At 41.7% G+C, this 14,382-nt stretch overlaps 2 protein-coding genes across 3 annotated transcripts in view; both read right to left on the bottom strand.

The window, feature by feature from the left end:
- Positions 1–1,085, bottom strand: part of LOC119348779 — a 2,052-nt gene extending 967 nt beyond the window's left edge. For both annotated transcript variants that reach the window (XM_037616769.1, XM_037616768.1), the window contains exons 1-3: positions 846–1,085; positions 687–731; positions 520–575 (exon numbers count right to left, since the gene is read on the bottom strand). In XM_037616769.1, coding sequence (XP_037472666.1) covers positions 520–575; positions 687–731; positions 846–976 — 232 coding nt within the window. In that variant the 5' untranslated portion in view covers positions 977–1,085. The remainder of the gene's footprint in view (positions 1–519; positions 576–686; positions 732–845) is intronic.
- A 2,275-nt stretch (positions 1,086–3,360) lies between these two features.
- On the bottom strand, positions 3,361–5,134 carry LOC119308545. Its single transcript, XM_037584678.1, has 4 exons — positions 4,998–5,134; positions 4,761–4,900; positions 3,999–4,408; positions 3,361–3,447 (listed from the first exon to the last, which is right to left on the bottom strand). Exons 1-4 carry the CDS (start codon positions 5,132–5,134, stop codon positions 3,361–3,363), a joined length of 774 nt encoding a protein of 257 aa, XP_037440575.1.
- Positions 5,135–14,382: the final 9,248 nt, after the last annotated feature.

A 14,382-nucleotide genomic window follows, 5' to 3' on the forward strand; every position in this document is an offset into this window, starting at 1 on the left:
CTATGAATTGGACTGCTAAATACCGCATTACTTGAAATAAGAAAAACACCTTTTAAATATTTCACGTATTTACATAACTGAGATAAAAAACCATCAAGCACATGCTGCTTCCTAACATTAATCTAGGCGAACGAAATATTCACTTGGCATACAGTGCAATCATGATAGCAATATTGATTCTATGTAAGACATGGAGCGGCATGGCCACAAGCACTCCAGCTATTCTCACAATACATAATCAATTAAAAAATGTAGTAGCTAATACCTGACGCTTTTATTCAACTATGGCTATTCGTGATGCCTTATCTACAAACGCACACAATCTTATCATAAGAATTTATATATAAGGAAATCATTGCCCCATATACGATATAAAACCATTGAATGAAAAATATGCAGAACATGCATGGGAAATTAATTTGGCTGCATCTGTAGCTATCGCCTGCCGGCGAACATCATCGGGCGAAGTGTACAAAATTTGCACATAAATCTATCTAGTTATCCAAATCTTCATCAAACCTGACTCGGAAAAAGGAGATGACAGATCAAGATGTTGAGGTAATTGCCCCTTGAATCTGGTACGTGAACAAATTGAAAGGATATGAAGCAAGAATCCATGAATTGGGGATTAATAAACACATCATTAGGCTAGAATATTGAGCAGCTAGTAAGGAAGCAAGATGTACCCGTAGATGGATATTGGCGGCCATGGTGAAGGCTCCCAATTTGTCCTGCGCGGCAAAAAGAGAGGAACAGGGCAGGAAACTATAAGCCAGCAACGAATTAGATCGAATCGGTCCTAGCCTAGGCATGGACGGAGGGAGGTGGGGATGGAGGCGACTTACCTGTAGAAGGTAAATTGTAGTTCTACCTTGCGCTCGGGGATATTGATGAGGTTGTAGATTTTGCCCTTCTGCTTGAAATTCCACCCATCCTCCAAATCGATTGCCTTGCGCTCCTGCCCCGCCATCGCCATCGTAGTGGCGTCTGACTTCAGATGCGTCCATCGCCTGGTGGGTGTCGTTTGGGGGGAGAGAGATGCTCAGATGGGAGATGGGGAATGGGAGAGACGGGCCGACCCGCTTAATGAGGAGGGATTCCAACGCACGTTTCAATTGGATTGAAGGAGGGGTTCGCTTCCGCTTTCGTGGGTCAAGGAAGGAGGAGTCAACGGAAGCAAGCATGGGAGAATCAACTGCAGATCTGAGCCATACATGGTCAATCAAACGACTGAAAATAATTGTAGTGACGTGGATGCACGAGAATGCAGGAAAATCAGGTAGTGGGGAGCCCCTATTTAGATATAGTAGATATGCCAAATCAAACACCTCTCTTTTGGTCTCTTGTAATCATTAGTAAGCGTGCACGTGCAATGCACGTATAACCGTGAGAAGAAGAAAAATCTCTTGTGTAAGCATATTTTTAACATGTACGTTAATACATAGTATGTGGATTCTGCAAAGAGGAAGTTAAGTACTTCCAGGGAATGGACTCTAGCATGTAGTATTGCTAATTAACATCTCCTTGTAAACGATATGAGCATTATTTGAGGAATAAAGTCTAATTTAAATTAAAAAAAATTAACATGGTGAAAAATTATATTTGTTATCCGACTGATATTGTAAAAGACTTGTCGACTTACATGGAGCAGGGCGGCATAGAAACAAACATAGTTATTGCTAGTTTTGTTGCTATTCATAAATATTTTCCGCGGCTTCTGGTGAAGAATGAAGTCCGTAAACCGGTGAAAATAAAAATAATAGGAGAGTGGTGATTTTGCCATAGAGCGTTTCTTTCCTAGTAAGCTCTGGCACAAACTGCGGCCCAGAAATTCATCTCATTCATATTTGGTTAGTTTTGCAGACATGTAATTCATCTCATTCTTATTTAGTTAGCTTTGCACACATGTAGCCAATTCATGCACAAATGCCGGTGGTGAGGAATATAGGAAATACATAAATAAAAGCATATCACCATATCACGTATCATTTGAAAACTGCATTATCTAATTGAACTACAAGATATGACCGTAGTGGGACTTTTGCCAAAATGACATATATGAGCCATCATCTCATCTCACAAAACCTCGAAACTTCAAAAATTATATCTAACCATAACAAATTTATCATTTGAAAATTGTACTATTGATTTGATTGAACCACAGAAACTGCGAGTAGTAGGATGCTACTGGATTTATAAAATCGGCACGACACTCCTCCAACATTATGATGCTCCATAGCCCGTAGGCATAAACACCTTTTACTTCTGTTTCATCTTTCATATCCCTCGCATGAATGATGAACCTGCATATATTATACTTTTGAGAGATGCTTGAAAATAAAGGAAACGGGAAATCTTCAATATTGTTGTCGACGTCATGACTCGTCGGTGAAGACGTGCCATGGCCAATCCAGTTCTGGTGTGAATTCATAGTTCACACTTTTCCCTACAATCCTAAGTCTGAAACAGACAAAATAAGGAACTAACTGGAGCTTGTGCGTGATTCTATTTACCCAAAGTAGCAGAGCAAATAAAATGAATACAACATGAGAGAGAGAGAGAAATATATACCCAAGCTTGCACTTATTTAACGTATATTGAGGTGCCAGACATTACACAAAAAGTTGTCCAACAAAATACCATAGAAAGGTTGTCACTGTAATACTGAAAGCAATAGCCAAAGATCATTGTATAGTTCTTTCAGAAAAATAAAATGGCGGGCTCGCTTCACCACCCAATCTAAATGCATGCGTCTAAATCCGAATTGCTACATGATCAGGTAATTTTGCATGTAACCTTAGTTGTCCAGAACACAGGGGCTCATGCCTACATGATCACCATAACTGGAGTTTTCTCAGTTTTTTTTGTAATAAATGTTAGATGCTGAAAGGAGTAAGTCATCCTAGTGTTACGGCCTCTAGGGCATTTAAATTTGGTCTCAGTTAAGAAGATTAGTCCAAAATGACGCATCATCAGTATTCCCCATCAGATTTCAAGTAGTACTCTTGAATTAGTTTACACCAAAAAGTACTATAGCACAGTATGGATTGGATTCTCTTTTCATTTTGAAATTAAACCGTGATCAGCATATATGAAAAGTAAGTTCAAACAGCTGAACAAAAAGTCGATTTTTCTTTGCGAAATAGCTAAAGTAAGTTTCTAGCAGTGCACCTAGACTCTGAATCAAACTAAGAGTCAATAGTTAATTAGCACCACCACCATTTATTATGAAAAAAGTACCACCATATGGATATGCCTGCTCTTCTAATTCTATTTGAGCACATCATCTTACCATCCACACTCCAAACACACCAAAACAGACTCTGAATTAAATTAATATCGATGAGCATGAAGAACACCTCACCGTGGAGGAGGGCCGCCTGCATCGTGAGTTGCGCAGCGCGGTGGGCGGGTGATCTGCACCGCAGAGGAGTTGGACTCGGCGGCCTGCAAATGTAGCGGAGGAGGCTAGCATACACAGCCTGGGACACTTAGTAGAATGAAATGGATCTGCGTCTAGTTGGTTAGTCTTCTGCAATGAAAAGATGAACTGGATTGTTAGAAATCATGTGAAAATGCTTACGCACCAAATTCTAACGAAAATTGCAAGACTATTGAAAGTACACAAAACCCAGTATCACACGTCAGTTCAACATGAGAAGTAAATTAGCACAGTTGATCCGACGGACATTAGAATAAATACATACACAAAATCCAGTTTCAGAATTGCAACATATGAACTTAACAGGAATTTCAGTCGCGGCACTTAGAATTAAGTTTTCGGCAGTTCGGCACAGGGCGTATCAAATAAAACACACAAGATTTGAAATTTCCTTTGTCAGAACAGCAAGAAAGGAATAGGGATCCCAAAGGAATATACCAGCAAGGTCTGCGATGAAGGGGTGGCTGGGCCATCCAGTGGTGTTGCTCACGACATCAAGCAGCTACAGTCGTGCGCCACACGGGAGGCTGACTGAATGGCAGAAGCGTGCGCTCACCAGATGGTTGGCCAGGACAACCTTGGCGCCCTTCCCCATGAGGAACTTGATGGACGGCATGGAGGCGCGGATGCGGTTGTCACCAGTGATGTTCAGGCTGTCGTCCAGCAGAACGTTCAGATCGGCACTAAGGAACACCTTCTCCCCCCTGAGGCCCTTGTCACCCAGGGTGCCTGCGCACCTCTTGGTCGCCATTTCCTCCTCGGTCTCCCCTTCCCCTGCACAAAATCCGACTCTGTAAACATCATAATAGTCCGCAGAGGAACCAGATTCAGACCATTGGAGATTTACCATGCAAGAGATCGATCGGGTTAATGGCAATTGAACATCACATTTCTTCCATTCGAAAGTAGGTTCATGAATCCTTGTGATGATTTTGTGGGTGTTCTCTACCACACTGAATTCAAAATCTGCAAAAATAGAAAGGAACAAATTTTAAGCTGCGGGTGTGTAAGTGTAACTGAATAACCTCGCCTTATGACGGAGGGATCACTCCTCGGCAGGAGGCTTCTCCGCCTGCGCCATGGATTCCTGCCGCAAGTGGCGGAACACGGTGAGGACGGTAGGAAGGGAGCAACATCGCCATGGCCTCGACGCACTCCCTTGAGCTTGTGACTCCCATCATGGTGGAGATCGTGAAGCCGGCAACGTCGCAGGGGAAGCGGAGATGCGTTGAGAGGAGGATCTGGGAGGCTGTGGCTTGCAAGGCTTCTGGTAGGGACCGCGAGGCGGGGAGAGGATTGTGGAGGAGGAGTGACGCACCTGGTGCCGCGCGGAGGAACGCCAATAACTGCTCCATCGCCGGTCGATTGGATCTACAGCGGCACGACTGATGTCCATCGCCTGGAACTTCTTCCCGAGCTGTGTTGCTTCTGCGTGGTAGCGCTCGAAGAGGGGAGGCCCTGCGGCAGTGCGGCTTGGTGCATGTCGGGGGCGGCTGACTCTGGCCTCCTCCTCCTCCTCCTCGGCCGCCGCGGCCGCCGTAGTTGCTACGCTCACTGCAGGCCGCCATGGTTGTTGCCGCCGCCGTAATTGTTGTCGCCCTGGTGATATCGCCCGTCCTCGGCCACGACCACCGTCTTGGTAGCCCCATTGGCACGCACGCTCTCTTCCGCCGCCGCTATCACCGCCTCCATGGTGGGCAAGGTTGCTGCGGATCCGTTCTTTCCGATGTGGGGCCAAATAAAAATGGGTCGAGGAGCCACGATTCCGGTGGAATCAATCCGAAAATTCGGAGCTGCGGGCGCGGATCGGGGATGGAAATTGACAGACCATGGAGCGTCTGCTCGGCAGAACATCCAATCCGGGACGTTGATTTGCGTGGCAGATCATTAGCGTAATATCAACGGTAGGATCTACTTAAGTTGATTTCATCGGAGGGCTTTGGTTATCCTGTGTACAGTTTGTTGTGTGGAGTTAGGAGAATTTACGTTTGCTCTTTTAATAGTAGTGTAGATACTATCCCAGCTGCACTTTCCTCAATTTTCTGCTTAAGAGCTAACCATTTTGCTTCCGAATTAATGCCCCTGATATTCCAGTTTAAAATGTTCGAGGTTTTGTTTTTATTCATATTGGAAAATCATAGTATTTTTGTTTATATCAAGGCCGATCCCTTGACCTTCCAAATCATTCCAAAGAGAGAGCTTATAATCACACAAGTTAACACCTAGCACCTGTGCCAACTCAAAATGCCAAAACTCCTGCTTAAAAGTCTCCCAGTCATAGGACACATAAAACAAAAGCAGCATTGTCTGCATACATAAGAGTCAACCAGGTACATAACAAAATGCCACTGACAGTGCTCATAACCAACAGACTGGAACCCTAACTGAATATCCTTGCTTCTCAGGCTTGTAGCCTTACAACCAAAATATAGTAAGTTGTAGCTTATCATTAGGCACTATTGGTGGGAGTGTTGTTATCCTTGGCCTTGGAAACCATGGCCTACTCTTCAGTCTCCCTGTTTTTTAGCTTCTTGGCCAGCTTTCCATCTAACTCCTCCTCAGCCACCTTGCAAAAGGATGAAGCAAGGTTTTTAACCACTTTACTATGTAAAACTAGGGGAGCAGCATTACAAGGAAGAAAAATATTTCCAGAGCAAGAGTTTCTTTTAAAACCCATATTTTCCTCTCTAATCCTGCCACTTCTTCTTACCTGAGTCTCAACTAATGGACCTTTTTCCCTCCTTTTCCTTGAAATAGCCTCACCAGCAAGAAACAGAATGATATTTCCTAAAGAAACTGTTTTGAGAGGGTTGCCTGCTGCAGATGAAGAATGTGCTACTGGGCTAAGACCATCATTCTCTTTATTAAAGCCAACAGGTGAATGAAGCCTACATATAGGAGCCTGAGGAAGAGAGCACTTATCAGGTATGCAGAATGTCATGGTGTCCTCAGCCTTACAGTTTTTAGTCAGAATTTGCTAGAGAGGTGATTTTAGCAGATGCAGAGTCCAGTTAAACTTGTCTGGTGTAAGAAGCAGATGCAGTATGAAATTGAACCAACTTACAGGGATTTCAGAAGCAAGGGATCTAGCCACTTGAGTAGGTGAAGGAGCAAAATGTTTTGCCCAGAGCTCTAAACCTTCCTCAGACATAAGATGAGAGCCATCAATAACAGAGAAAGCATGTTGTGAAGCCAAATTATACATATCATGTGTACTGATATAGTATGTACTAGAATTTTCCAGACAACTAGAAATAATACCTGTAGAAGAACCAGCATTTCCCCTTGAAGGACCAGGAGGAATCTGCCCTTGTGCCAGGACAACTGATGGCCCCTCTAGAGGCACAGACACGGGAAGATCGGCTGCAACAACCATTGTAACTGCAGCAGGTAAGGCCTGAGTTGTTGCAACAAGAGCATCAGGAACTTCCTCCTGCAAATTGAGGTTTAAATCTTTCACATTTATTTCTTCTAATATCTGCTCAGGAGCAATAGCAGGAGGAGCAAGCTGTTCAGCTACACCCAACTGCTGATCCACAGATGCAACTTCTCCTTCCTCTAGATCTTGATCATCAGAGAGATAAGTTTGTGCAATATTAAGCAGACCAACCCCTAAAGGATTCTCCATGTTTCCCATAGAAACTTGGTTGACTTCCTGGTTCATGATGTTGGCCCCAACATTGTTGTGAGAAGATAATCCTTCTGATAGAGACACTGTAGTGGTGATACTGCTATTTGGTATAGCCTCATTACCATCCACATGAATTTCTTCGTGCTGGGCCTCTGCCATAGGCTGAATTGCTGGCTGTGGAAAAGCCCAGTGCCCTTGTTCCTCCCAATCATCCCACTCATCATTGTCAACAGGAGCATTGTTCAACTGCAAATTATGGAAACCTGGAAAATCATTTGCATTTTGAGGTACTGGATGTGGATCAACTCTAGGTGGAGGAATTGGATCTTCATCAGCTGGCCCTCCACCCTGCATTTCTTCCAGCAAAACTTCCACAGAGCTAGTGAGTGAACCCTCCTCAAAATTCTCTCCTTGTGACCACCTAACACTCTTAGGGACCTCTATTAAGTCTGTGATTCTAGCTTTAACCAAAATCTTGCTCTTCAAAGCATCTTCCTTTTCCCATGTGATTAATCTGCCAAACTTTGAAATTGCCATAGCAATGTCTTCAGTATTACAATGATCAAAAGGAACCCCCACAATAAGCAACCAACAAACTCTATTAAATAGGACCCTCCTCCAATTCCTCCCCTCATTGTGCTTGGTGAAAGTAATGAAAATATCACCAAATGCATGAGGGTTGTCTCTGACCAACCTATCTCTATCTCTGATGTGCCTAAACTGAACATAAGCCTCTCCGAATAGGCAGGGATGTATGTCTTGAAAACCAACTTGTGCATCTGGATTATTTTGCAGGAAATCTTGGAGAACTGCATGCACGTTGGGAAAGAGTACCTCATCCGGAAGCGGCTGGATGGTTGCGATGGCCCAATCCTCATGCTGACGCGGACGAGGTAGAAGCACCACTTTGGTCATGTCTATTCTTCCTTCCACATGCAGAATCTAAAACCTATGAGGAACAAATGGCTATGGGTCATTGGGAATATTGGCCATTACCGTTGCCGAAGAGTTGTGAAGCTCCGGACCTGTCAGCAATGGTGGAGAGTTTGGTGGAGCTGGCACAGAAGAGGAAGCAGGAGTGGAATGCGAGGCGTCTGTCTGCTTTCTCGGCTGAAAGTTTTGGAAATATCCTGAAACCAGCTCCCCAAAAGAGGCAACATATTTTGGCTCTTGGGTCGGCCCAATGTGCTTGAACCAGTCCTCTACCACTCCTTCAGCCCAAGAGTTGGCCGGTGGGCAACTGAATTGTGCTAGAGGAATGAACGACCAAAGCCCAGTCAACCTGGGCCTTGTGCAGAAACATGCAATGTGGCCTACCTCACCACATGCAAAGCATGCATGTTCAAAAGGATGTGAATTACAATTAAATTCCGACAAATGCTCTTGCCCCTCCATAACAGACTCATTAACACCCATTTAAATATTACCATTAACTTGCTGACCGAAATCATGTACGTCATGAATTGCATGTGAAAGATGTTGGAAAACCGACCTATTTTTCCTCGCCGTAGAAAGATTCTGGTGATTTACGGGGGCGGGAACTATGGCCTTACCATTTTGACCAACCACAGTCCATTCATCATCCAATTCTTTGTAAAAAAAAAGAGCCTCCTCACGACGCCAATTAGGCCCTCCATTTCCCCAAAGACTAAAACACATTTCAAAATCCAATTCAACCACTTTACCTGCATTGTAAATATGAAAACCCACAGACTTTGAGGCAACCGAGAATTTAAACGAACGATCTTTGAGGAAAGAAACTCTAAAACCTTGCGATAACCTCCAAAGGTGGCATGTAGGGCAATACATACCGTGTGAATATCCAACTTGAATGAAGCACGGCAAAATGAGATCACCAAAGTGAATTCCTTTTGACAAAATCCCGGAGAGAATACCACTGGATGACCAAACTTGCTCCTCATACTTGCTTGGAACATCTTGCCCCTCTCAAAGTTAAGTGAAAAAGGTGCCATGACTCCTAGAAAACTAGACCAGGTAGGTGGAAAGCTGGCTGCCCGGGGCAAAGACGGCCACAGGCAGGGTGAAGGTGGCTGCCAGGGCCGGAGTGGCCACCGGCAGAGAAAAGAAGGTGGCCTCCGGGGCCAGAGTGGCCAAGGGCGCTATAGGCTCCTAGGAGAGGAGAGGAGATGAGAGGAGAGGAGACCCCCACTTCATATTTTGAGGAGAGGAGAGGAGACCCCCGAAAATATTAGTGCAGGTTACATGCAGAAAAATTTTGAAGGCCATAAGAGGAAGTTATCTCCCGTTCGTCATCAAACATGCATTGTTCCCTCTCGGAACCACGAGCCTTCTAGTGAGTTGCTCTGGTTTTTTAGGGGTGTATGTGTCCAAACTTTCGTCAAACAGGACAATTTTTTACCACATCATCTTGGTGGCATGACATTACATCAAGCAAGGTTTCATGTTTTTTTGTTCATTTTTTAATTTTTGGGAATTAAAATGCCATGGCACTCCATGAACGTGTCCATGCCGTGGGACCAATATGTTTGAAAATTCCTTCTAATTTACTGCACATGGAATTAACTCGCACACAAGTACACAAATATGATTTTTCAAACCGTTATGGTTAGCCATTGCATGTAGATGAAGTTCAAATTTGAGTTACGGTCATTAAATGGCTAGAAAATCACTTAAATGTCTTCAAAAGATCAAATGAACCCTGAAATTTTACAAATTTTCACATGCCAGTTGTATTAGTGCACGTTACACGTAGAAAAAAAATTGAAGGCCGTAAGAGGAAGCTATCTCCCGTCGTCATCAAACATGCATTGTTCCTTCTCGGAACCATGAGCCTTCTAGTGAGTTGCTCTGGTTTGTGAGGGGTGTGTGTCCAAACTTTCATCAAACATGCCAATTTTTTACCACATCATCTTGGTGGCATGACATTACATCAAGCAAGGTTTCATTTTTCTCACCATTTTTTAATTTTTTGGAATTAAAATGCCATGGCACTCCTGCATGTGTCCATGTCGTGAGAACAATAAATTTGAAAATTCCTTCTAATTTACTGCTCATGGAATTAACTCGCACACAAGTACACAAATATGATGTTTCAAACCATTATGGTTAACTGTTGCATGTAGATGTAGTTCAAATTTGAATTACGGTCATTAAATGGCTAGAAAATCACTTAAATATCTTGAAAAGGTCAAATGACCCCTGAAAATTTCCAAATTTTCAGATGACAGTTGTATTAGTGCATGTTACACATAGAAAAAATTTGAAGGCCATAAGAGGAAGCTATCTCCCGTTCGTCATCAAACATGCATTGTTCCCTCTCGGAACCACGAGCCTTCTAGTGAGTTGCTCTGGTTTGTGAGGGGTGTATGTCCAAACTTTTGTCAAACATGATAATTTTTAACCACATCATCTTGGTGGCATGACATTACATCAAGCAAGGTTTCATGTTTTTCTGATAGTTTTTATATTTTTTGGAATTGAATATCCATGGCACTCCATGACGTGTCATGACTTTATTTAGTGATACATCCACTATTTTGGAAGAGGTTTCAATTGACTATGGCAATAATGTTGCTATCTATGATTATTATTATGATGACATGTATGACCTAAAGAATAATAAATCCTCTATGCTTGTGCATCATGAAAATAATGTTTTATGTGATGGTTATATTGACGAATCTATTCATGATGCTACTGAAAATTATTATGAGAGAGGAACTTATGATTCATGATGCTCTTGTTATGTTTCAATTATTACCTTTTATGCGAGCATCATTGAACTCGTCATGCCTGGCTAAAAGGCATTAAAGAAAAAAGCTTGTTGGGAGACAGCCAAACATTTACCCCTGCTATTTTTGTGTGTTCACATGATTATGCTACTGTGGTAATCATGTTTTATTGCTTTTGTTTCAATAAAGTGCCAAGTAAAGCCTTTGGGATAGTGTGGATGATAGTTGACTTGAATCTGTGCAAAAATAGAAACGTTTGCGCTCAGTCTAGGAATTTTGAAAATTCACTAGAATGTGCTTTTGATCTGAATTTTTTACAGGTGATATATAAAAATTATCTATGTTGTCCTAATTTTTCAGAATTTTTGGAGTAGCAGAAGTATGGTTGGAGTACAGATTACTTCAGACTGCTTTGTTTTTGACAGATTCTATTTTCAATGCATAGTTTGCTTGTTTCCTCGCTTCTATGGCTTATATTTCTCAATATAAATTGTGGAAATGATATGATACAATAGGCATTGTGTGGAAACAATTATGAATCTTGTCTTTGACGGTACCAAAGTGAAATGGGTTGCTCTTTATCATACTAACCTACCTCACAAAGTTCCGTTAAGTTTTGTGTGATTGAAGTTTTCAAGCTTTGGGTGAGATGTCTATGAGGAGAATAAGGAGCAAGAAGACCCTAAGCTTGGGGATGCCCAAGGCACCCCAAGTTAATATCCAAGGAAGATACAAGCAACTAAGCTTGGGGATGCCCTGGAAGGCATCCCCTCTTTGGTCTCCAACATTATCGGTAACCTCACTTGGAGCTATATTTTCATTCGTCACATGATATGTGTTTTGCTTGGAGCGTCATTTTCTTTTGTTAGGTTTTGCTTTCTGTTATTTGGAATAATCTTTTGCATCTTTCTTTTCAATAAAAATGTCAAGGATAGCCTTTACCATGCTTATTTTGCAAGTATATGAGTTGCTGTTTCAAAATAGAAAGTTTATCACTGTTGCAAAAATTCCCAAGAAAAGTCCGAATGTGATAAAATGTTGAAACTTTTTGAAAAATAAGCTCTGATAAATTTTCTACAGTGTGGTGAAGTTTCATAATTTTTGGAGTTAGGGAAGTATGATGAATCTTGCATTCTTTACAGACTGTACTTCTTTTGGCAGATTGTTGTTATGGTTGCATTGTTTGCATATGTTTGCTTGTTTAATGATTCTATTGAGGATAGGAGTATTAAATATGCAGAGGAATTTAGTATGCAATGTTGAATAATAATTTTAGTGATTTGCTACAGTAGAGAATGATAAGGTTTTGCATTGATTTATACTAACTTATCTCACGAGTTCTTATTGAGTTTTGTGTGGATGAAGTTTTTGAGATTTAGGGAAACCGTGATCTGAGAGGAATTAAGGAGACACAAAATATCAAATTTGGGGATGCCCAAGGCATCCCAAGCTAATACCCCAAGAAGTCTCAAGCATCTAAGCTTGGGGATGCCCCAGTAGGCATCCCACCTTCCTTCATCAACAGTTATCAATTAGTATCGGTTGAGCCTAAGTTTTTACTTCTTCACATGATGTGTGCTATCCTTGGAATGTCATTTTATTTTGTTTTTCTTGCTGTTTTAATAAAATACTTAGATCTGAAACTTTTAAATAAGAAAGAGTCTTCAATTAGCTACCTCTTTACTTGACTACTCACTTGATCTTCACTTATATCTTTTTAGAGTAGTTTGTCATTTACTCTTGTGCTTCACTTATATCCTATGAGTAAATTGTTGAATGATTGAATTTCATGAACTTCAAATTATATGTTCATATCATGCCTAGTGGTAGCTTCACATTGGGTTTAGAAAGCGAAATCTTTTGAAGCTTTACAATCACAATATTGGTCATACAAGAAATTCATGAATGACTAGTAGAAGTAAGAGAACTTTCACATGCAAATAGACTATCCTGGAAATCTTTTGTGATTGTGAGCCCCCATCAAAATATTATATGCCAAAATTGCTAACGCTAGACAAGGAAGACAACATAATGATTTATGTTTGTTCATATTCACATAGAAGTTATATTGTCATAGATCCTTCAACATGTGGTGCTTGCCCCCATCTTTGCTAGCCAAAAATTCTGCACCAAGTAGAGATACTACTTGTGCATCCAAAAAAACTTTAAACCCAAATCTTGTTTTCAAGAGTCCACCATACCTACCTAAGGATTGAGTAAGATCCTTCAAGTAAGTTTTCATCGGTGCAATAAGGCAATAAAAATTGCTTCTAAAAAGTGTTAGATCATTTAGTGTAAGAGAAAATTGAGCGTTGTACGAACTTGTGATGGCAAAGAATAAAAGCGACATACTACATAATAAAGGTTGCTATCATCAGGGGCAATGTAACATGACGTTCTTTTGCACTAAGGGGTTGAGCATACAAACAAAAAGTGCATGGCAACCTCTCCTTCCCTCTGCGAAGGGCCTATCTTTTAGTTTTCAGTATTTACTTTCATGCAAGAGTCAAAGTTTTTCTCTCTATTCCTTTTTATTTTTCTCCCTTGGCAAGCATCATGTGGTGACAAAAGATCTAGGCACATATATCCAGTTGGATATGGATAGCATGAGTTATTATTGTTGACATCACCCCTGAGGTGAATACGTTGGTAGGCGAAATGATAAGCCCCTATCTTTCTATGTGTCCGGTTGAAACGTTTTGCTCATGTGTATGCGGTGAGTGTTAGCAGTCATAGAAGACTATATGATGGTTTTGTATGTGGAGCTCTTACTTAGACTCTATTGAATAAATTGAATTGCAATTTCTTGGTGACTGAGAACATAGGTTGTTGAGTTTCAAGAGAATTCATTGTTTGAACCTTAACATGTGAATTGGCTGCTACTTCGTCATGAGAAGTTTTATAAGAAAGAATTGTTGTTATGATGCTAGGAAAAGTGATTGAAATTTTCATCGATCAACTTGTGCACTTTGCTAGCATTCACACTTCATAAATTATTTCTTTTATCATTTACCTACTCGAGGACGAGTAGGAATTAAGCTTGGGGATGCTGATACGTCTCCAACGTATCTATAATTTATGAATTATTCATGCCATGTTTACAATAATTATATATGATTTGCATGGAACTAACCCGGACTGACGTTGTTTTCAGCAGAACTACCATGGTGTTGTTTTTTGTGCAGAAATGAAAGTTCTCCAAACACCGCGAAACTTTTTGTGGATATTTAATGGACCAGAAGAGAACCAATGGGCCAGAGCAGCACCTAGGGGGTGCCCCGAGGGGGGCACCACTACAGGAATCAGGATCTTTGCTGTCAGCCATGGCTGACGACAAAGGCATGCCTGGCGGATGAGGGAGTTCAGGATTAAGGGGTCATCGGGCGTCCGGGCTACATAGTATGGGCTGCACCAATGGGCCATGAGGATATGAGATCGAAGGCCTTCCTTCGCGTATGTATGGGACTCTCCTTTGCGTGGATGGCAAGCTTGGCATTTGGATCATGTATTCCTTTCTCTGTTAACCGACTCTGTACAACCCTAGGCCCCTCCGATGTCTATATAAACCGGAGGTTTTAGTCCATAGAAGCAGAATC

Source organism: Triticum dicoccoides, chromosome 1B, assembly GCF_002162155.2.
Source record: "Triticum dicoccoides isolate Atlit2015 ecotype Zavitan chromosome 1B, WEW_v2.0, whole genome shotgun sequence".
In the NCBI taxonomy this organism is placed as follows: Eukaryota; Viridiplantae; Streptophyta; class Magnoliopsida; order Poales; family Poaceae; genus Triticum; species Triticum dicoccoides.